General features: G+C 36.9%; 1 protein-coding gene and 1 pseudogene across 2 annotated transcripts in view; one reads left to right on the top strand and one right to left on the bottom strand.

Annotated features, from left to right (window-relative positions):
- The window catches only part of MGAT4A (alpha-1,3-mannosyl-glycoprotein 4-beta-N-acetylglucosaminyltransferase A), a 139,150-nt gene that overhangs the window by 65,408 nt on the left and 50,615 nt on the right, over positions 1 to 23,127 (top strand). For both annotated transcript variants that reach the window (XM_074213742.1, XM_074213741.1), the window contains one exon: positions 8,441 to 8,574. In XM_074213742.1, the coding sequence (XP_074069843.1) occupies positions 8,441 to 8,574 (134 nt within the window). The remainder of the gene's footprint in view (positions 1 to 8,440; positions 8,575 to 23,127) is intronic.
- LOC141507330 (histone deacetylase complex subunit SAP30 pseudogene) lies at positions 1,739 to 8,356 on the bottom strand (annotated as a pseudogene).

Raw genomic sequence — 23,127 nt, 5'->3', positions numbered from 1 at the left:
TTTAAGAGTAAACATAATACCCCCCCCCCAAATATAGACCCTCATGATAAATAAAGTAAAAGAAAGAGAAAAAAAATGTGCTTCAGTCTGCGTTCTGACACCACCAGCTCTGTCTTGGGTGGATCAGATTCTTTATGATAAGTCCATCACAAAGCTATTTCTATATTTTTCCACCATTGCCATTGTTGATCTCAACTCCCTCCATCCATTCTTCCCCACTACCATATACTATATTTTATCTCTTCTTTCACTCTGTCCCTCTTCTCAAATGTGCTGTAGGGTAGCTGAGTGGTGCAGCAGACTTATCACCAGCCTTGGGACCAAGAGGCCCCAAGCCCACATACCCCTGAGACCCAGCAACTACCCAGCCTTGTGGTCCTAGACAGTCCACCCACTCCCAGCCCCATCTCCCCCATGATCCACCCTCTCCTCCATCACCCACATCTCCCTCTTCCCCCTTTCTCCCTTCTCTCCTTCTCTCCTTTTTACTCTAGATGTGTATACCCCATTGAGTATATATATGGTTTCCTCTTCAAGCCACCTCTGATGAGAGTGAAGGTTCCCTCATTCCCCTTTGCCTTCCCCCCCTTCCATATCATTGCAATAGCTCATTGCAATAAAAATATCTTTTTTTATAAGGAATATATTAGCTTATTCTGTCTCTCCTTTCTCTTACTCCCACTACATTTCCCTTTTAGCCATTGACTCCATTTTTACAACATATTGTATCTTCAAATTCACATCTCTCCTGTGCTTCATCTAAATAAGTTCTTTCTATTTACTCTATTAAATGAGAAGTTTCATATGAGTATTATCAATATCATTTTTCTATGCAGTAATACATGAAGTTCATCATCATTAAGTCCCTCATATTTTACTCTTCTCCTCTGCTTTCTGTGCTTCATCTGAGTCCTATATTTGAAGGTCAAACTTTCTGTTCAGCTTTGGTTGTTTCAATAGGAACATTTGAAAATCCCATTTCATTGGAAGTTCATCTTTTCCCCTGGAAGAGGATGTTCAGTTTTTGTGGGCAGTTGATTCTTGGTTGCATTCCAAGCATTTTTTCCTTCCGGAATATTATATTCCAAGCCCTACGAGCCTTTTATGTAGTTGCTGCTAAGTCCTGTGTGATCCTGACTGCAGCTCCACGATATTTGAATTGTGTCCTTCTGGCTGCTTGTAATTTTTTCTCTTTGACTTGGGAGTTCTGGAACTTGGCTATAATATTCCTGGGGGTTGTTTTTTTTTTATCTCTTTCCAGGGGAGATTGGTAGATTCTCTCAATTTCTGTTTTGCCCTCTGCTTCTAGGATATCTGGGCAATTTTCCTATAGGAATTCTTTAAAAATGATTTCAAGGCTCTTTTCCTGATCTTGACTTTCTTTATCCTACTTGATTCTGTTTTCCAGTTGTTTTTTTCAATGAGATGTTTCACATTTTCTTCTAATTTTTCATTCTTTTGGTGTTAAAGTATTGTGTCTTGACTTCTCATAAAGTGATCAGCTTCCTTTAGCTCCAGTCTACATCTGAGGAATTTGTTCCTCAGAGAGCTTTCTTATCTCCTTTTCCATCTGGCCAGTTCTGCTTTTTAAAGCATTCTTCTCCTCAATAACTTTTTGAACTGTTTAATCCATTTGACCTATGCTGTTTTTTTAATAGCAATATCATTTAATTAAAATATCTTTTTCATCTATGAAAGCTCAATTCACATGAGTTTTCATCTAATTATCAAGATCAAAAATAAAGAAAATAAAAGCAGAGGAAAGTCCTTTGTAAGAAAAAAAAGCACAAATGGATGTTTCTGTATCTCAAAAACAGTCTTAGTATCTGTTCATCCAAGCTTTAGTCCTAGTTTCAGATATCCTAATGAACTCCACTATCTTGAGATCTGGCTTGTTCTTGTCATTCTTTACTGAGTAGATGAAGTATGTTAAGGTGTCCTTTTCATTTACTGGAATAGACCTAAAATGGCAACCAACTATCTCAACAAGTTGTGCTTTGTTAAGTCCTGGTCTCGTTGATAACTTGAAGTGTCTCTTGTACCTCTGAAGTGTGTTGACTTGTAATTGGTATAAATCAACCTCTGGAGTATCTATATCTTGAACAGGTGAATTACCTCCATCATCATCACTCCCTTACCTCTTTTTTCTGTTTCGAACACTCTGAATTAAGGTTTTGTGAAAGTCACAGATATAGAGGTGCTTTGCCATCTTGTCCAGGTCGATCTTGACCTTCTTCTGCGAGAAGCTCTTCTGGATCCTTTTGCAGAAGCTGGTGTTGCCGGCCGCCGCACCTCTCCCCGTCCTCCCGCAGGCAGCACAGCTACCTGGGGCCCGGGCCCGCAGCGCCCGGGGGCCCGCTGCCGAGCCCGGCATCTCGGCCCGCCGGCGGCGCCCTGCCCGGCCCCGGCGCCAGCTCGGCTCCGGACGAGGCGGCGGCTGCAGGGGAGGCGGAAGCCGTTCGTGGTGGCCGCACCTCTGAGCCGCGGCGGCGGGATGCGCCCCGCTATGCTGGTTTTTAACATGTTATTTTCTTAATTATTTTTTTGGTTCTCCTTGACTAAGCTGCTGACTTCTTTTTCATGTTTTTCCTGCATCTCTCATTTCTTTTCCCAATTTTTCTTCTGTCTCCCCTTGCTTGATTTTCAAAATCTTTTTTGAGCTCTGTCATGGCCTGAACCCAATTTCCATTTTTCTTGGAGTCTTTAGATGTAGGAGCTTGTACTTCCTCATCTTCAGATTGAGTATTTTGATTCTTCTTGGGATCATAGACAATGTATTTCTCAGTGGTGTTCCTCTTTTTTCTCTATTTCTCTAGCCTGTTCCTAGTTTTGGGGTACTTACTGAGCTTTTGAGTATTATTGGGACACCCCCCCCCCCCAACAAGGATCTCAGCGTGTGAAGCTCTGACTTCGCTCCTGGTCTGTGAATGTCCACAAGTGCACTCCTCTGTCATGGGGCTGAGGTGGGGGAGGGCCCTGTTCTGTGGGGGTCTAGATTGCAATCAGGATCTGAATGTGGTCAGAGTCCCAGAGTCCTGTTCCAGGTACAGAGGACAAACCTCAGAAGTATTCCCTACCTTTGGTGGGCTGAGGACTCAGGGCTCAGTTGCCTGGAGGCTCCTACTTGTCCGCACCTGGATCTGGGCTGCCACTGTGCTGACCTTGCTGACTGCTGCAACCACCCTGAGGACCTGGGCTTCTGCTTGCTCTGACAGAGCCCCCCCCCATCCTCCCAGTTGTGCCCGGTGCGCTCTGGGGTGTAGGCCAGGAAACTGCCCCTGTTGCAGTGAGCTACAGTGAAACTTTTATGAGAGCAGTAAAACATCTAAAACCTTATGTTCCATTTGATTCACTTTAAACAAGACAAATTAAAAATGGGTGCTAAGACAAATATCTAATAATAATTCTAGTAAGGATTTTTAGTAGTATTTTATAGTTTGTGAGATACCTTATACCCATGAAATTTTATTTGCTCTACTTATAGAATTTGTAATAAGAGAAGCAAGGGGTCCTGTTGGTCCCCTTATTGGCTTATGATCTTCGATTAAGGCACTTAGTTTCACCAACCTTGGTTCCCTCATCTGAAAAAGGGGGTTTTGATTTGTAATATGAAATTCATAGTATGGTTGTGAGGAAGATATTGGGATAAGCCTGCCTCTGCCAGGTACTGAAGTTTGATGTTAGAACAAAATAAAGGACTTTGTGGTTCATTCAGTAGTTAACAAAAAGGGTTTGCTGGGTTCACTATCAAAAGGATTTTTAATAAGTCTACTCCAACACATAGGTCCCCTTGTCTCCATTTAGAAACACATTTTGTCATTAGGGCAGGGTATGGAACTCATCAGGTCTTGGGATATTTGCCAAGTCAGAAGGGCCCTGACTCCATGTGGGTAGACCTTTTTTTTGCCATTTGGGGAACATGAAGACTGTCAAAGGAGGCACAGCTTGAGCCTTGGAATTTTGGCAGTCAAGTCTCAGGAACAACTTTGTTGCCTTTTAAGGAAAAAGTAGCTTCACTTTTATTGTGGGGAGACAGGAAATGACCCTGGCAGATATTGGTCCTATCACTCCTAAAACATTAAAGCACTGTACAAATGTGAGCTGGTATTATTCAGCTGGAATTCTTGGGGTGATTTAGTGGTATGTCTTAGTGCTGCATCTTTTGATATATGAATATAATAGAGTATTATTGTTCTGTAAAAAATCATTAGTAGTGGGGCGACTAGGTGGCTCAGCAGATAAAGCACTGGCCCTGGAGTCAGGAGTACCTGGGTTCAAATCTGGTCTCAGACACTTAATAATTACCTAGGTGTGGCCTTGGGCAAGACACTTAACTCCATTTGCCTTGCAAAAACCTAAAACAAAAATCATTAGTGGGGGGGGGGGTGGACTGGATTAGAGCACTGGCCCTAGAATCAGGGATCTGAGTCAAACACTTAATATGTACTTAGCTATATGCCCTTGGGCAAATCACTTAACCCTTGCAAAAAGTCCCCCCCCCCCCCCAAATAATCATGAGTGACTGGACTAAAGAAAAGCTTGGAAAGACTTACCTGATCTGAGGCTGAATTAAGTGAGTAGAACCAGAAAAATGTTGTACACAATAGCAACATTGTGTGATGATCAGATATGATCCTCTCAGAAGGTTAGTGATCAAACATCTTTAGTCCTGATATCTTCAGTATTCATGTAAATGATTTGGAGGAAGACATAGATGGTATACTTATTGATTTGGTGGGATGCTATGCAGTCTGGAGAATTTGCCTAATACAAAGGATTACAAAAAAGGATTACAAAATTGAGATGCAGTAAGTTTTCTCCATCATTCTGTATCTCAAAAACTCCTTAAAAATCCCCAGACTTGGGTGCAAGTTTCAGCCAAGAGTCACTCCTCCTTGTGCTTCATTTTTTTTCTCATCAGAAACATATTTCTTCTGTATTTTCTCAAATTGCTTTGTCTACATTATACCCGTACTTCCTTTTGTGTTAAAGATCAGGGCCACTCAGGGATTTTATGGGAAGGTTAGATGGATCTGAAGAGTTCTCCTGCTTCTGACTTCTGGGTTAAGAATGAATCGAATAAAGAAGGTTAAAAATTTTAAACTGTAATATTTTCCTAATAGAAGTTTTCAAAGATGGGGAGGGACAAAACAGAGCAAGTACAGACTATGGTGGTGGTGGGGGAGTGTTTTGTAGCCTAACAAAGGCTGAGAATGACTAGACCTGAAAAACTAGGGACCTTTCCAGAGTATACTACATCTGACTGCAGCTTGTTATTGATGGAAGCATTAAGGAAAACTTGATGTAGGAAATAACATTTTACTTGGTCATTAAAGAATAAGTAGGAATTTATCAAATTAAGAATGAAAAAAACTAAGAAAGAGAATGCTTTAGCTGTAGGAAGGCAGATGATAGATAAGAAAGAATATATCTGTTATTAAAGGAACAATATTTAATCTATTTCTGCTGGACAGTTGGAGTATGATTTTTGAAAGAAAACATGGGTTTTGAAGATTACAGATTTACTATGTGGGAAGATAAAATCCTATTCTAGAAATCTGATAATAAACTTTAGAGTGGCATATGATTATATAAGTGGCTAATGACATTTGATCTAGAATACAGATAACCAGAGATATTATGGAAGTAGAAATAGCAGTACTTCACTATTGGTTGTATATGAGATGAAGGAGAATAATTCTAAAACTACCTATCTAATCATTTTGTCCTGAATTTTATGTTACCCACTACCTTATGAATATTTCTAACTGTCCAGTAAGTTTCTCAAATTCAGTGTTGAGGGGTGGCTAAGTGGCACAGTGGATAGAACACTGGCCCTGGAGTCAGGAGTACCCGAGTTCAAATCCAGCCTCAGACACTTAATAATTACCTAGCTGTGTGGCCTTGGGCAAGCCACTTAACCCCATTTGCCTTACAAAAACTAAAAAAAAAAAAAAAAAAAAAATTCAGTATTGAAAAAAGAACTCTGTATTTTTCCCCTAAAGGCTTTATTTCTGACTTTGATTCTTCACTTTCATCCTCTGTCTCCCCTCCAAACTCCCCATGCCTAATCATTTGCTAAATCAATGGTTTCTACCTACTTAACATTTTTTTCATAACCACCATCCTAGACTAGGCCTTAATTACCTCTCATTTTGATTTTTTCAATAGATTTCTAATTGGTCTACTTATTTTTAGTAGATTTCAATTGGTCTACTTATTTTCAATTTCTGTATATTTTCAAAATTGATATTTCTATACTGGAAGTCTGACCTCATTACTCTCCTCAAAAAGGTTCATTAGCACTCTGTTGCCTCTTAAAGATAATGTACAAACTTGACTTTCAGTATTTAAACTTTTTCAGAGACTGACTTCATTTTAGTTTTCTTCATGGATTTCACATTACTTTCCTCACTTCCATTACATTTCATTAGTCCATATTATTTGCTGTTCTTCATACATGATATTCTGTCTACTGACATCATATTGTTACAGTAGTTTTACCTATGACTGTAATGAGTTTTCTGTTTTGTGGAGTTTCTGGTTCTCTTCCTGGCTTAAGAACCACCTCCTAACCAAGGGTCTTCCTTTTTACCTCATTTTTTAGTGTTTTTTCCATCACATCCCCCAAATTGCTTTGCATTTACTTTTTGTTTATTTTTGTTTTTCCTTTGGCATATTTTGCTTTGCTTTGGAGTGTAAGTTTCTTGAGTGAAACGAATCTGTATTTTTCTCTTTATATTCCTTACATCAATGGTTATAGCATTGAATCATATCTTAACAGTCTGGGAGTGAATCTGATTAAAGCAAAGTTAATAAACATAAATATACTATTTTACATTTGGATTCAAAAAATTCTACAAAGAATTGGGAAATGTAAAAGTAATAGCACTTGGAATTTTAATGGATTTCAAACTTGTTATAAATTAGTGTGTGTTAGAAATCAGGAAAACCAATAGAATTTATGACTGCAATAAATTAAGTATATGTTTAGACTGAGAGGTGATGGGATTTTTGTGCTTTTTCCCTTTTGGCAGACCACATCCTGAGTATTGTGTTTGGTTCTGGATACTATCATAGAATTGACATTTCCAAACTAGAGCACACATCCAAAGGAGGTTAAAAAGAATGGTGAAAGGGCTTTAAAGCATCAGCTGCTACTAGATTTGACAAACTATGTCATATAAAAATGAGTTGAATAATATTTTGAGGCTATATTTATGTCCTGGAAAAGAAAATAATAATTACTGCCATCCAATATTTTAAAGGGCTATCAGTGTCTCCTTGGCTGTGGAAAGTGGGTAGGAGTTATAGGAAGATTGTTAAAACAAAACAAAACTAAACAGCTTACTAATTCTTTAAATCTGTCCAAAGATTTGTTTGACAAATCCAGTGGAATTCTATTTGTCCATTGTTATTTATTTTCTTGTACATAAATGAAAGAAGCAAAAAATCATTCAGAATAATAATTTAAAATGTGAAGTTTTTTTGCCTTGCAGCTGAATTTGACATTCATTTAATAGGTTCCTGCTATGGGCTTTACTCTTCTAGATGCTGAGAATACAAAAATAGTATTAACTAATATATGTGTTTAGTTATTTAAATGATAGAAGTCATTTTATTTTTTATTTTAATTTTATTTTTTTCCAATTACATGTAAAGGTAGTTTTCAACATTTATTTTTTGTTAGGATGTTGAGTTTCACATTGTTTTCTCTCCCTCCCTTTGACATTGTACATGCATAACTTGTATCAGGATTATTCAGTCATGTTAAATGTATTTCCATGTTCCTCATCTTGTAAAAGGAGAATCAGAACAATGGGAAAAATGAGAAAGAAAAAACACAAATTTTAAAAAGTGAAAAGAGTATGCTTTGATTTTCATTCAGAATCTGTAGTTTCTTCTCTGGATGTGAATGGCATTTTCCACCATAAATCTTTTAGAATTGTCTGTGGTCACTGTGCTGGTTTGAAAAGCTAAGTCTGTAGTCCATCATCTCATAATGTTGTTGCTGTGTATAATGTTTTCCTGGTTCTACTCACTTCCCTCTGCATCAGTTCAGGTTAAGTCTTCACAGGTTTTTCTGAAATCCACCTGCTTATGATTGGAAATCAGTTCCTTAATAACCTGGTATCTTATGATACTTTTATATACTGCTATATGATGCTTATATGTTGTAATTTGAGTATTATTTCTAATACATTGAATAAGGTTTTATTACTGTTTAGTAATATAATTATTTTGGTTTTATATTCAAGTAATATTTAAAATAATTATGTCAAGTGGAATATAATGCAATATTTAAATATTTGTTCTCTAACATTTGTTACTTTGATCCATAATTTGTATATGTCATACTGCTTCACAGTATTGAAAAATATTATTTTGCCATTGTGAGTTTTACACTAATTACTAAATTACTGTTTTTTTTATTTTTCAGTGTCAATAGTAATGGGAATTCCTACAGTGAAGAGAAAAGTAAAGTCTTACCTTGTAGAAACTCTTCATTCTCTTATTGATAAGTTATCTCCTGAAGAGATGTTGGATTGTATTATAGTAGTTTACATAGGAGAGGTAATTATTTAATATTTTTGTTTTGACATTTTTATGTTGCTTCTGACTTTTTATATCACATTTTAATTTATGATATAACCATTAAAGCCAGGATTGAATATGTTTTTATAAGTACTGCTTTAAATGAAATGCATTAAATGTAAATAATATTTTGTCATGATAGTGTTAAGCAAAACATTGTAGTTACATTTTCCTCAACTTTAAGAGAGGTTTACACTTAAACCTATAAATGGTGTTGCTTTCAAACTTTTTAGGAAAAATAGGGGAGAGGCATTTATTATACACCTGTTATTTGCTTGGCACTATGCTGAGCACTTACAAATATGATCTCATAATGACCCTTGAGAGAGAGAGGTGCTATTACAATCCTCATTTTACAGTTAGGTCTGGGCAAAGAGAAGTGAAAAAACTTGCCCAAAGCTAAACAGCTAGCCTACATTTGAACTCAGGTCTCTCTGACTCCAGACTCAGCTTTGTCTCTACTGCACCACCAGCTGTTACCAGAGGGTAATATTATAGGGTTTGGAGTTCAACAAACTATAATTTCTTTTTCTCATCATAGGATCATTATCATATTTTTACAGCTGAAGTTGATCCTGGAGGTCACCAAGAAGAGCCTCTTTTTAGATTTGGAAACAAACCCAGAGTGGTCAAATGACCTGCCCAGTATCATATAATAAATGCAGGGCTTGGACTCAGTAATCTCTAAAACCTCTTTCAGTACTAAATTCTATATTACCATACTTAGGTCCTACATCTTGACTCTCCTGTCTTATGGCATATTTTTTTAAATTGTTTTTTGAATTTTACAATTCCCCCCCACTCTCACTTCCCTCCCCCCTTCCCCCACAGAAGGCAGTCTGATCGTCTTTACATTATTTCCATGCTATACATTGATCCAGATTGAATGTGTTGAGAGAGAAATCATATCCTTAAGGAAAAAATAAAATAAAGAGATGGCAGAATTACATAATAAGATACCTTTTTTTAAAAAAAAATTAAAGGTAATAGTCTTTGGTCTTTGTTTAAACTCCACAATTTTATTTTTGGATACAGATGGTATTTGCCATCACAGATACGCTAAAACTGTCCCTGATTGTTGCACTGATGAAATGAGCAAGTTTATGGCATATTTTTTAAAAGATTCTATTTATTTTGAGTTTAACAATTTTTCCCCTAATCTTAACTTCCTTCCCCTGAGGCCTCCCCAGAAGGCAATTTGCCAGTCTTTACATTGTTTCCATGGTATCCATTGATCCAAATTGAATGTGATGAGAGAGAAATCATATCCTTAAGGAAGAAACATAAAGTATAAGAGAAAGCAAGATCAGAAGACAATAAGATACCAGTTTTTTTTTCTAAATTAAAGGTAATAGTCCTTGGTCTTTGTTCAAACTCCACAGTTCTTTCTCTTGATACAGATGGTATTCTCCATTGCAGAGAGCCCCAAATCATTATGGCAGATTTTATTTGTTTTTCCAACTATATGCAATAGTAGTTTTCACTAATTTTTGTTTTGCTTTTGCAAGGTTTTAAGTTTTACATTTTTCTCTCTCCTTCCCTTCCCTCCCCCTTCCCCCCACAAACTTGCTAAACATAGATCCATATTTGATCAAGTTGTGAAGGAAGAATCAAATACAAACAGAAGAAAGAAAACATCACAGAGAAAAAATTAACATAAGACAACTTTTAAAAATTGAAGATAATAAACTTTGGTCTTTATTTAAACTCTACAGTACCTTCTTTGGATATGGATGGTATTTTCCATCACAAGTCTTTTAACATTGTCTTTGATTCAAGTTCATCATGGTTGATCATCACCTCATATTGTTGTTAGTGTGTATAGTTATTCTGGTTCTGCTTATATCAATCATCAATTCATGCAAATCTTTCCAGGCTTTTCTAAAAATCACATCTTTCATGCTTTCTTATAGAGCAACAACAACAATAATAATAATAATAATAATATTGATGTTTGTACTTCATTTTCAAAGAAGACCATGACATCAGGGAGGTGATGCCATGACAGGCATATAAATTGGATTTGAGTGAGGGTTGCTGTGCTAAGTCACCAGCCTCACTTTCTTCTCCAAAGCCATCAGGTTCCAGTGGCCAGATATGAATCAGGACAACTGCAGATGGCCCTGGATGCAAGGCAATCAGGATTAAGTGACTTGCCCAAGGTCACACAGTGTCAAGTGTCAGAATCTGGATTCAAACTCCTGTCCTCTTGACTCCAAGACCAGCAATGCTCTATTTGCTGCATACTGATTACTATCTGGTCACTGAATTCAGATGACTCTGCAGGAGAAAGTGAGGCTGGTGACTTAGTGCAACATCCCCCTCACTCAAACCTAATTTTTATGCTTTTCTTGGTGTTACCTCCCTGATGTCATGGTTTTCTTTGAAAAATGGACAAGGGTAGCTAGGTGGCACAGTGGATAGAGCACTGGCCCTGGAATCAGGAGGACCTGAGTTCAAATGTGGCCTCAGACACTTAATAATTACCTAGCTGTATGACTTTGGGCAAGTCACTTAACCCTACTGCCTTGCAAAAACATTAAAAAAAAAAAGAAAATGAAGGACAAACATTAGAACAATAGTGTTCCATCACATCATAATTTGTTCAACCATTCCTCAATTAATGGACATTCCCTTAATTTCCATTTCTTTGCCACTATAAAAATGAATATTTTTGTGTATGTATATTTTTCATGATCTCTTCAGGATACAGACCTAATAGTGGTTTTGCTGCATCAAAGGGTATGCCCGTTTTTATTGCCCTTTGGGTGTAATTCCAAATTTCTCTTCAGAAAGTTTGGGTCAGTTTACAGCTCCACCAGCAATGCATTAGTGTCCCAATTTTCCCACATTCCCTCCAACACCGATCATTTTCCTTTCTAGGCATATTGGCCAATCTGAGAGGTGTGAGGTGTGGTACCTTAGATATATTTTAATTTACATTTCTCTAATCAATAAATAGAACAGTTTTTCATATGACAATAGATAATTTTGATTTCTTTGTCTGAGAATTGCCTTTCTATATCCTTTGACCATATATCAATTGGGGAATGACTTGTTTTTTATAAATTTGACTCAGTTCTCTATATATTTCAGAAATGATTCCTTTGTTTATTGACATATTTGTAGCATAATATAAGAAGGGTAACTTGGAATTTCATTATGCCTTTTCATTCTCCCTCCTTGCTGGAGAAAGGCAGAGAAGTAAATATCTTATTATTGGAGATAACTATTGTAGTTATCTTCCTCTTTTTTGCCTCCTTTCAATCTTTTGAGAAACGGGGTTCCTATAGTGATTGACCTTTAGCATTTTCTTTTTTAGTGTCAACTAAGACCTTGAGAAAGATTCCTTGAGCAAATTTTTACTCATTTGATATTTATTTCCATTGCTGTATTTAAGTATTTACAATAATATGAAGATATATTTTGAACTAAGATGTGTATTTCTAAAAACCAATCCACAAAATAGTTTTGGAAATTTCATATTCTAAAGTACCAAAATAGACTCTTCCTTGTGGTGTCTCAAATTTGTTAATCTTGATTGGTATCTTCTCTCATATTCAAAAGATAACATAATTGTAAATAATAAGCACTGATTCCTATTAGCTTTTGATGGTGCTAAAAGTTTGTTGGAGGTTATATATGAACTGTACTTTCCAAAGCAGTTAATGAATTCAAGAAGAGACATTCAGCCATCTTTGAGTTATGTGTCCATTAATGGTATCAAGTTAAATGATATGAATAATTTGGTAACTTTTGAGGTATAGGTTGCAATCAGTTTTTCAGAATGATTGAACTGATTAATAACTTCACTAGTAATGCATATTTGTGTCTATCCTCTCATGGGTTTTACAATTGTGATTTTTCTCTTTTCTTCATTTTTGCTATTCTGATGATTGATAGAAGCTCAGAGTTATTTTACTTTGTGTTTCTTATTGAAGATTTGAAGTATTTTTATGTGAATGTTGATAACTTGGAGTTTCTCCTTTTGAAAATGGCCTTATCCTTTGACCACTTATCCTTTGAAGACTAGCCTTTATTTTTATACATTTGTATCAATTGCCTGCATATTACTTCATATTAAGTATGAGAGACTTACAAATTTAAAAAAATCTTTAAAGTTTCACCTTAAGTCCAGCAAATTGTCAAAAATGAAAAGATAAAATGGTGACATCAAATTTTATGAGAACAAAGACAATTTATTTACTTTTGTGGAGCTATGATTTGATCCATTCTGAAAAACAGTTTGAAGTTGTATGATGTCACTAAAGTCTTCATAGCTTTTGATCCAACCTCTTCATTAAGTATTAGGTTATATTCCAAAGTCAAAGACAGAATATTCCAAAATATTTGTAATAGCGGTTGTGCAATGGCAAAAAAAATAAACTTGAAAACAAAGGGAGTGCTCAAATTGTGGAATGTCTAAAAAAATTGTAGTAGTACCATAAGAAATTATGATTTTGAAGATTTCAGAGAAATTAGGACTTGTATGATCTGATGCAACATGAAATAAGCAGAAGTAAGAGTAGAGATGTTAGCAAAAAAAATACTTAAAAGCAACTGAACTTAGAGTAAATGCCCCTAGGGAGTGTGTGATGAAAAGCATTTCCTTTAAATTTTTTTAAAGAAGTAGGAAGCACTGGGAATTTTGATGAAGTGTTTTACTTTGATGCATGGAAGAATTCATTGAGGGGATGATGGCAACATAATCCTTGTCCATGTTTTAACATAATTTTGCTTCAGAAAGTCTGTCCATTGTGCCAGGGATTTTTCTTACTTTCTCTTGATATTTTAAAGAATAAAGCACATGGGCCATCTGCCAGTTACCCTCTACCACATAGACCAATCCATTTTTTAATTTTCCTGATATTCTTTAGTATAGTTCTTGAAATTTCTTTGTTATTTGCTGCAGTCTGCTAATAATCACCTAACAATCACTTTAGCCATCTGAGTAAGCTACTTTTTAATTATTTGAAGTCTGCTGTATTTCTTGCCTTGTAGTCATCTAATAATTCTAGAATATTGGTGTTAAAAAAAGATAGACTTGTTTCTAAAAGAAGTTTGTGGTCATCATATGTACTCTGAAATACCAGAGGCAATCCAGCCTGCTCTTCTTTTTTAGTCTAATTCTGGGCCCAATTCATCCATTTGTAATGTTTGTCCAAGATATGTGTTCTGAAGGAACAACAGAAGGAACAACAAATTGGCCATTTTTTCTGGAACATCGAGTGTGTAAAGGGGAGTATTGTATAATTAAATTTAGGTTAGATTGTGAAGGACTCTAAATGTCAAATAAATGCATTTGTATTTTATGATACAAGCATTAGAGAAGCAACTAGAGTATCTTGAATAAGAGAGTGATGGTGGTCAGACTTATACTTTATAAATATCAATCAGTTTGGCAGCTATGTGCAGGATAGATTGGAAAGGGGAGGAGACTTGAGAAAGGATACTCCAATTATCAAGCTATTGTACCAGTGCTAGTAAGAGATTATTAGGTCCTGAACTCAGATAATGGTCGCATGAATGGAAGGATAGTTGGAAGACACTTTATAGAGGTAGAATTGACAAGACTTGGCACACAGTTGGATGTGACTCTTAAGTCACACACCTGAGTGACTGGCAGAATAGTGCTGCCCTTAACAAAATTGAATCTAGTGTAATGGTTGGTTAATTGAAAAGAAGAAAAGCTTTAAAGTATTAGAAACAGTCAAGGGAAATTTTTTCTTCAAATCTTAGTAGTATTAAGTAGCCTTTAGGAGTTTAACCCTTGCAAAATATGGCAGGAGAATGACTTAACTTTGCCCTGACTTTGAATTTAGCCAGAATACTGCTATGTTGTTTGTAGAATTAGTTACTGCAACACAGGAATTTTTTTTTTTTGCTTTTTAAAATTTTTATGGAATTTTACAATTTTCCCCCTTATCTTGCTTCCTTCTCCCAACCCCCACAGAAGGCAGTCTGATAGTCTTTACATTGTTTTCATGCTGTACATTGATCAAAATTGAATGTTTGAAAGAGAAATCATATCCTAAAGGAAAAAATAAAATATAAGAGATAGCAAAATTACATAATAAGATAACTTTTTAAAAAAATTAAAGGTAATAGTCTTTGGTCTTTGTTTAAACTCCACAATTTTTTTTTGGATACAGATGGTATTCGCCATCGCAGATACCATAAAATTGTCCCTGATTATAGTATTGATGAAATGAGCAAGTCCATTAAGATTGATCATCAACTCCTTGTTGCTGTTATGGTGTACAATGTTCTTCTGGTTCTGCTCATCTCGTTCAGCATCAGTTCATGCAAATCTTTCCAGGCTTCCCTGAATTCCCATCCCTCCTGGTTTCTAATAGAACAGTAGTGTTCTGTAACATACATATACCATTCCCCAAGTGATGGACATTCACTCGATTTCCAATTCTTTGCCACCACAAACAGAGCTGCTATGAATATTTTTGTACAATTCATGTTTTTACCCTTTTTCATAATCTCTTCAGGGTATCGACCCAGTAGTGGTATTGCTGGATCAAAGGGTATGCACATTTTTATTCTCCTTTAGTCATAATTACAGATTCCTCTCCAAAAAGTTGGATAAGTTCACAGCTCCACTAACAATGTATTAGTATCCTAGATTGTCCATAACTCTTCTAATATTGATCATTGTCCTTTCTGATCTTATTGGCCTGTCTGAGAAGTGTGAGGTGGTACCTCAGAGTTGCTTTAATTTGCATTTCTCTAATAAGTAATGATTTGGTGCAATTTTTCATATTACTATGGATTACTTTGATTTCCTCATCTGTAAATTGCCTCTGCATATCCTTTGACTGTCAATTGGGGAATGGTTTGGGTTTTTTTTATAAATTTGACTCAGTTCTCTATATATTTTAGAAATCAGTCCTTTGTCAGAAATACTAGTTGTAAAAATTGTTTCCCAAGTATTACATTTCTTTTGATCTTGGTTACAGTGTTTTTGTCTGTGCAAAAGCTTTTTAATTAAATGTAATCAAAATTATCTAGTTTGCTTTTAATGATTTTCTCCATCTCTTCCTTTGTCATAAACTGCTTCCCTTTCCATAGATTTGACAGGTAAACTATTCCTTGATCTCCTAGTTTGCTTTATAATATTGTCTTTTATTTCTAAATCCTGTACCCATTTTGATCTTATCTTGGTGTATAGGGTGTGAAATGTTGATGTAATCCAAATTTCTGCCATAGTAACTTCCAATTTTCCCAACAGTGGAAGAGAGTTGTTTTTTTTTTTTTATCCCAGAAGCTGGCCTCTTTGGGTTTATCAGAAAGCAGATTACTATAATCATTTTCTGCTCTCTATCTTTTGCACCTAGTCTATTCCACTGAACTACCACTCTATTTCTTACCCAATACCAGACAGTTTTGATGACTGATTCTTTGTAATATAATTTTAGATCTGGTAGGGCTAAGCAGCCACATTCTTTTACACTTTTTTTTTCATTAAATCCCTGGAAATTCTTGACTTTTTATTTTCCATATGAATTTACTTACAATTTTTTCTAGGTCATTAAAGTGATTTTTCTTTGTAATTTTGATTGGTCTAAATAAGTTGTTTAATTAGGTAGAATTGTCATTTTTATTATATTAGCTTGGCCTGTCCATGAGTAGTTAATATTTGCCCAGTTATTTAAATCTGATTTTATTTGTGTGAGAAGTGTTTTGTAGTTCTTTTCTTAGAGTTTCTGAGACTGCCTTGGCAGGTAGATTTCCAAATATTTTACATTTTCTGAAGTTACTTTGAATGGGATTTCTCTTTCTAACTCTTGCTGCTGTATCTTGCTAGTGATATAATAGAAATGCTGATGATTTATGAGTATTTATTTTTTATATCCTGTGACTTTGCTATAGTTGTGAATTGTTTCTAGTAGTTTTTTAGATGATTTTTTGGATTCTCTATGTATACTATCATATCATCTGCAAAAAGTAAGAGTTTTGTTTCTTCCTTCTCCGTTCTAATTCCTTCAATCTCATTTTCTTCTCTTTTTGCTGAAGCTAACATTTCTAACACAATATTGAATAGTAGTAGTGATAACTGGGCATCTTTGTCTCACCCCTGATCTTACTAGGAATGCCTCTAGCTTATCCCCATTGCATACAATGCTTGTTGATGGTTTCAGATAGATACTGCTAATCATTCTAAGTAACAATCCATTTATTCCTACACTCTCTAATGTTTTTAGTAGGAATGGGTGCCTTATTTTGTCAAAGGCTTTTCAGCACCCATATATTTCTGATAGGTTTGTGATTGATTTAGTTAATTATACTAGCAGTTTCCCTAATATTGAACCAACCCTGCATTCCTGGAATAAGTTCTGCTTGGTCATAGTATATCATCCTAGTAATAACTTGCTGTAATCACTTTGCTAAGATTTTATTTAAGATTTTTGCATTTATATCCATTAGGGACATAGGTCTATAATTTTCTTTCTCTGTTTTGACTCGAGTTCCATTTTGACTTGAGTTCTGTCTTCACTTATTTTTTCTAAAGAGTTTATATAGAATTGGAACCAGTTGCTCCTTAAGTGTTTGATGGAATTCACTTGTGAATCCATCTGGCCCTGGAGATTTTTTCCATAGGGAGTTCAGTAAATGACTTGTTGAATTTCTTTTTCTGAGATAGGGTTATTTAGATATTTAATTTCATCGTCATAACCTGGGCAACTTATGCTTTTGTAAATATTCATTCATTTAACTTAGATTATAAAATTTATTTGCATACAGTTGAGCAAAATAATTCTGAATTATTACTTTAATTTCTTCCTTATTGATGGTGAGTTTACTTTTCATTTAGGATACTAGCAATTTGGTTTTCCTTTAATTTTTAGTGTTTTTTTGTTTATTTTCTGGTTAGATTTATCTAAATCAGAGAGTGAGAGGTTGAGGTCTCCTACCAGTAGAGTTTTGCTACCTATGTCTTCCTGTAACTCCTTCCACTTCTCCTCTAAGAATTTGGATGCTGTACCACTTGGTGTATACATATTTAGTATTGAAATTGCTTCATTGTCTACAGGAACTTTTAGGAGGATATAGTTTCCTTCCTTATCTCTTTTAATGAGATCTATTTTTGCAGCTGCTTTGTCTGAGATAAGGATTGTTACCATTGCTTTTTTCACTTAAGCTGAAGCAAATATAGATTGCTCTAACCTTTTACCTTTATACAATATGTATGTATATATACTATATATCTATATCTATATCTATATCCATATCTATATACATATAAATCTCAAACGAGTTTCTTGTAAGCAGCATATTGTAGGATTCTGGTTTTTGATGCACTCTGCTATTCACTTAACGTTTTATGGGAGAGTTCATCCCATTCACATTCAAAGTTATAATTACTAACTTTTTTTTTTTTGCAAGGCAATGGGGTTAAGTAACTTGCCCAGGGTCACACAGCTAGGTAATTATTAAGTGTCTAAGCATTTGCATTCAGGTCCTCCTGACTCTAGGGCCAGTGTTCTATCTACTGTGCCACCCAGCTGCCCCTAATTATTAACTCTTCATTGCCCTGTATGCTATCTTTCCTTTGTATTTTTCCCCCTTTTTTCACTTTATCCATATTCCCCAGTTCTTTATTTCTGAATACCACCACTTTCAGTGTGTTTGCCCCCTTGTATCCAACTCCCTTACCCTTTTCCTTGCCCCTTATTCTTTTTTTGTTTTAGGTTTTTGCAAGGCAAATGAGGTTAAATGGCTTTCCCAAGGCCACACAGTTAGGTAATTATTAAGTATCTGAGACTGGATTTGAACCCAGGTACTCCTGACTCCAAGGCCGGTGCTTTGTCCATTAACTTTAACTTTAACTTTATCCATTAACTTTAATCCAAATCTGTTGAGAGTAAGATTCAGATGGTTCTGACTCCTTCCCTTCTTCCCCCTCTTCCTCTCTATTGCAATAGGTCCTTTGTACCTCTTTATGTAATGTTATTTACCCCATTAAATCACCTCCATCCTCCCAACTCTTTACTGTCTCCCTTTTTTAAGGAGATACTGTTTTTATATCATGTTATCAGAGTCATGGATAAGTCATGAATGTCCATTACTTCTGACTAAGTGTATTCTCTCTAATAGAGTTATAATTCTTGAGAGTTATGAGAATCTCTCTCCCAGGTGAGGATATAGCAGTTTCATCTTATTGGACAGCAGCCCCCCCCCCCCCTTATTTAAAATGTGTTTCTTGAGTCTCCTGTTTGAAGTCCAGATTTTCTATTTAACTATGGTCTTTTCATCAGGAAAAGTTGGAAGTTTCCTATTCTGTTAAATGCATGCCCATCTTTTCCCCTGGAAGATAAGGCTCAGTTTCTCCAGATAATGAATTCTTAGCTGCATTCTAAACTCCCTTGCTATTGGGAATATCACATTCCAGTCCCTTCGATCCCTTAATGTTGGTACAGTCTGGTCCGGTGTAATATTTACTATGGCCCCTTGGTATCTAAATTATTTCTTTGTAGCTACTTGCAAGATTCTCTCTTTTATCTGATAGTTCTGGAATTTGGCTGCTACTATTCCTTAGTGTTTTTATTTTGGGATCCCTTTCTGGAGGGGATATAAATAGGCTTTCTTTTTTTTTACTTTATATTTATTTATTTATTCTCTTTTTGTACAAATAATTTTTTATACATTAATAAAATATTCTTGTTTAAGAGTAAACAGAATACGCCCGCCCCCACAAAATATAGACTTGCTTGAGCGATAAAGGGGAGAGAAAAAAATTAAAATTAAAAAAATAGTAATAATTGTAGGTATGGCCAGGTGGCACAATGGACGGAGCCCCAGCCCTGGAGCCAGGAGTACCTGAGCCCATATCCGGCCCCATACACCCAACAATCACCCAGCCGTATGTCATACAAGCCACCCCAACCCCAAATGCCCTGCAAAAACCAAAAAAAGGGGAAAAAAAAGACCCAAAATAAAATAAAATAGTAATAATAGTAGAGTTGGCTGGGTGGCAGACAGAGCATTGGCCCTTGAGCCAGGAGCACCTGGGTCCAAATCTGGTCTCAGACACCCAAAAATCACCCTGCTATGAGGCTCCAGGCAGGCCACCCAGCCACATTTGCCCCGCACCCCCCCAAATAATAATAATAAAAAATGTGCTTCAGTCTTTGTTCCAATACCAACAGCTCTGTTGCAGGTGGATCACATTCGTTATGGTAAGTCCATCGCAAAAGTTACTTCCATATTTTTCCACCGTTGCCATTACTGATCGCAACTCCCTCCTTTTGTATTTCTCCACTATCATGTACTATATTTTCTCTCCCCTTTCACTTAGGGTAGCTGAGTGGCACAGCAGACAGATCCCTGGTCCTGGGGCCAAGAGGCCTTGAGGCCCCCTACCACCCCTTAGGCCCAGCATCCACCTGGCCCTATGGTCCCGGACAGGTCATCCAATCCCAGCCCCTTGCTAGAAGTAAAAAGGAAAATGTGTTATATCTGACCACTCTTGCCCCATGGTCCATCCTCTCCTCCATCACTCACATCCCCCCCTTCCCCCTGTCCTCCCACCATATCCTTCTTACTCCATTGAGTATATATGCTGTTTCCTCTCCTAGCCACCTCTGATGAGGGTGAAGATTCCCTCATTCCCCCTTGCCTTCCCTCCTTCCATATCATTGCAATAGCTCATTGTAATAAAGAAAAAACTTATTATATGAGATATCTTGGGCCTATTCCCCCCTCTCCTTTTTCTTTCTCCCGTTACATTTCCCTTTTTTTCTATTGACTCCATTTTTACACCATATTTTATCTTCAAATTCGGCTTTCTCCTGTGCTTCAACTATAAAAGCTCCCTCTACCTGCTCTATTAACTGAGAAGGTTCATATGAGTATTATCAGTGTCATTTTTCTATGCAGGAATACATGCAGTTTATCATCAAGCCCCTCATATTTCCCCCCTCTCCTTCAATCTCCATGCTTCACCTGAGTCCTGTATCTGAAGATCAAACCTTCTGTTCAGCTCTGGCCATTCCAACAGGAACATTTGAAATTCCCCTGGTTCATTGAAAGTCCATCTTTTTCCCTGGAAGAGGACATCCAGCCTTGCTGGGTAGTTGATTCTCGGTTGCATTCTAAGCTCTTTTGCCTTCCGGTATTTTATATTACAAGCCCTACGAGCTTTTAATGTAGTTGCTGCTAAGTCCTGTGTGATCCTGACTGCAGCTCCATGATATTTGAACTGTGTCCTTCTGGCTGCTTGTAATATTTTCTCTTTGACTTGGGAGTTCTGGAACTTGGCTATAATATTCCTGGGGGTTGGTTTTTTTGGGATCTCTTTCTCGGGGGGATCGGTGGATTCTCTCCATTTCTATTTTGCCCTCTGCTTCTAGAATATCAGGGCAATTTTCCTGTGGTAATTCTTTGAAAATAATGTCAAGGCTCTTCCTGATCATGACTTTCAGGTATTCCAATAATTTTTAAATTATCTTTCCTAAATCTGTTTTCCATATCAGTTGTTTTTTCAATGAGATATTTCACATTTTCTTCTAATTTTTAATTTTTTTTGGTTTTGAAGTAATGAATCCTGGTTTTTCGTAAATTCATTGATCTCCCTGAGTTCCATTCTTTGTCTGAAGGATTTGTTATCCTCAGAGAGTTTTCTTATCTCTTTTTCCATCTGGCCAATTTTGCTTTTTAAAGCATTCTTCTCAATAACTTTTTGAACTGTTTTATCCATTTGACCTAAGCTGATTTTTAACATGCTATTTTCTTCAGCATTTTTTGGATTTTCTTGACTAGGCTGCTGACTTCATTTTCATGTTTTTCCTGCATCTCTCTCCTTTCTTTTCCCAGTTTTTCTTCTAACTCCCTCATTTGATTTTCAAAATCTTCTTTGAGCTCTGTCATAGCCTGAGCCCAATTTCTGTTTTTCTTGGAGTCTTTAGATGCAGAAGCTTGTGCTTCCTCATCTTCAGACTGAGTATTTTGATCCTTCTTTGGCTCATATGCAAAATATTTCTCAGTGGTGTTCCTCTTGTTTCTCTGCTTGTTCATTTTCCCTGCCTAAGCCTGTTTTGGGGGGTGCTTCCTGAGCTTTTGGGACACTCCCACAAGGGTCTCAGTGTGTGAGGCTCTGTCCTCCCTCCTGTTCTGTGAATGACCATATGCGCACCCCTCTGCCATGGGGCTGAGGTGGAGGGGGCCCCTGCTGTTCTATTGGGGGGCCTAGACTGTGATCAGGATCTGAATGTGATCAGAGCCCCAGAGTCCTGTTCCAGGGGCAGAGGACAAAGCTCTGCAGTCTCTCTCTTCACTCCCCTCACTAGGTTCAATGGGCTCATGCCCTGGGGGCTCCTGCTTACCAGCTCCGCCTGCTTCTGTTTCTGGATCCGTGCTGCGTAAAGACCATGTTGCTGGCTGTGATTCCTGAGAGCTGGGCTCCACATGCTTGCTCTGGCAGAGGTCCCTCATTGTTACCCCACTTTGTGCCTGGTGCTCCCCGGGGCATAGCTCAGGAGAGTCCCCCGCTGCTGTGAGCCCCGGCTCCCAGTGCCCTGGGGCTGCCTCTGGGAGGCTGAAGTTCTTTCGCTGTGGCGGGCCACCCCTCTGGCAGGCTGCCCCTCCGACCCCAGGGAGCAGAGCCTTTCTGCTCTTTTCCAGGTTACCTTGAGTAGGAGAACTGCCTCATTGGGTCCCTCTGTGGGTTCTGTCTCTTGAAAGTTTAGTTAGAGTCCTTAGTTTTGAAGATTTGTGAGAGAGCTTCTAAGAGATGTTGCTCTCTTGTCACCATCTTGGCTCCGCCCCCGGATATAAATGGTCTTTCAATAACTATTTTGCTCTCTGGTTCCATGATATCAGGGCAGTTTTCCATCACTAAGTCCTGTAATATTGAGTCTAGGTTTTTTTTTCTCTTCAATGTTTTCAGGAAGCCTAATGATTCTCATGTTGTCTCTCCTAGATCTATTCTGGAAGTTAGTGGTTTTGCTAATGAGGTATTTTATATTTTCTTCTACTTTTTCAACTTTTTGGTTTTATTTAACAGATTCTTTTGTCTCATGAAGTCATTAGTTTCTACTGATTCCATTCTTTTTTTTTAGAGAAGAATTTTCTTCATTTACCTTTTGCAACTCTTTTTCCAGTTGGTCAATTCTGTTTTCGTAAGAGTTTTCCATTTGCCCAATTGAGATTTTGAGAGAATTATTTTCTTTTTGACTTTGTCCAATTGTATTTTCTAAGGTTTTGCTTTCTTCTTGTAAGGTGTTAATTTTCTCTTGAGTTTCTTTTCCCAATTTTTGCAGTTGATTTTTAGACTCCCTCCTGATGGCTTCTAAGAAGTCTTTCTGGGGATGGAGACCAATTCATATTCTCCTCAGAAGTTCTGGCTCTCTCTGAGTTAGGATCTTTGTCTTTGAGATAGCTTTCAATGGGCCTCCCTTTCTGCTGGCCGTTCTTCATTTTCCTGGGATCTTGTGTTGGGGGAGGAGTTGGTTTACATACCCTTGGTTTAGAAAACTCTACTTTGCTCACTGGGCTGGCCAGTAGGGGGTGCTAGAGGCTTTC

Source organism: Macrotis lagotis, chromosome 1 (genome assembly GCF_037893015.1).
Source record: "Macrotis lagotis isolate mMagLag1 chromosome 1, bilby.v1.9.chrom.fasta, whole genome shotgun sequence".
Classification (NCBI taxonomy): domain Eukaryota; kingdom Metazoa; phylum Chordata; class Mammalia; order Peramelemorphia; family Peramelidae; genus Macrotis; species Macrotis lagotis.
Note: the sequence above shows the minus strand (reverse complement) of the source record. Positions and strands in the feature narration are given on the sequence as shown.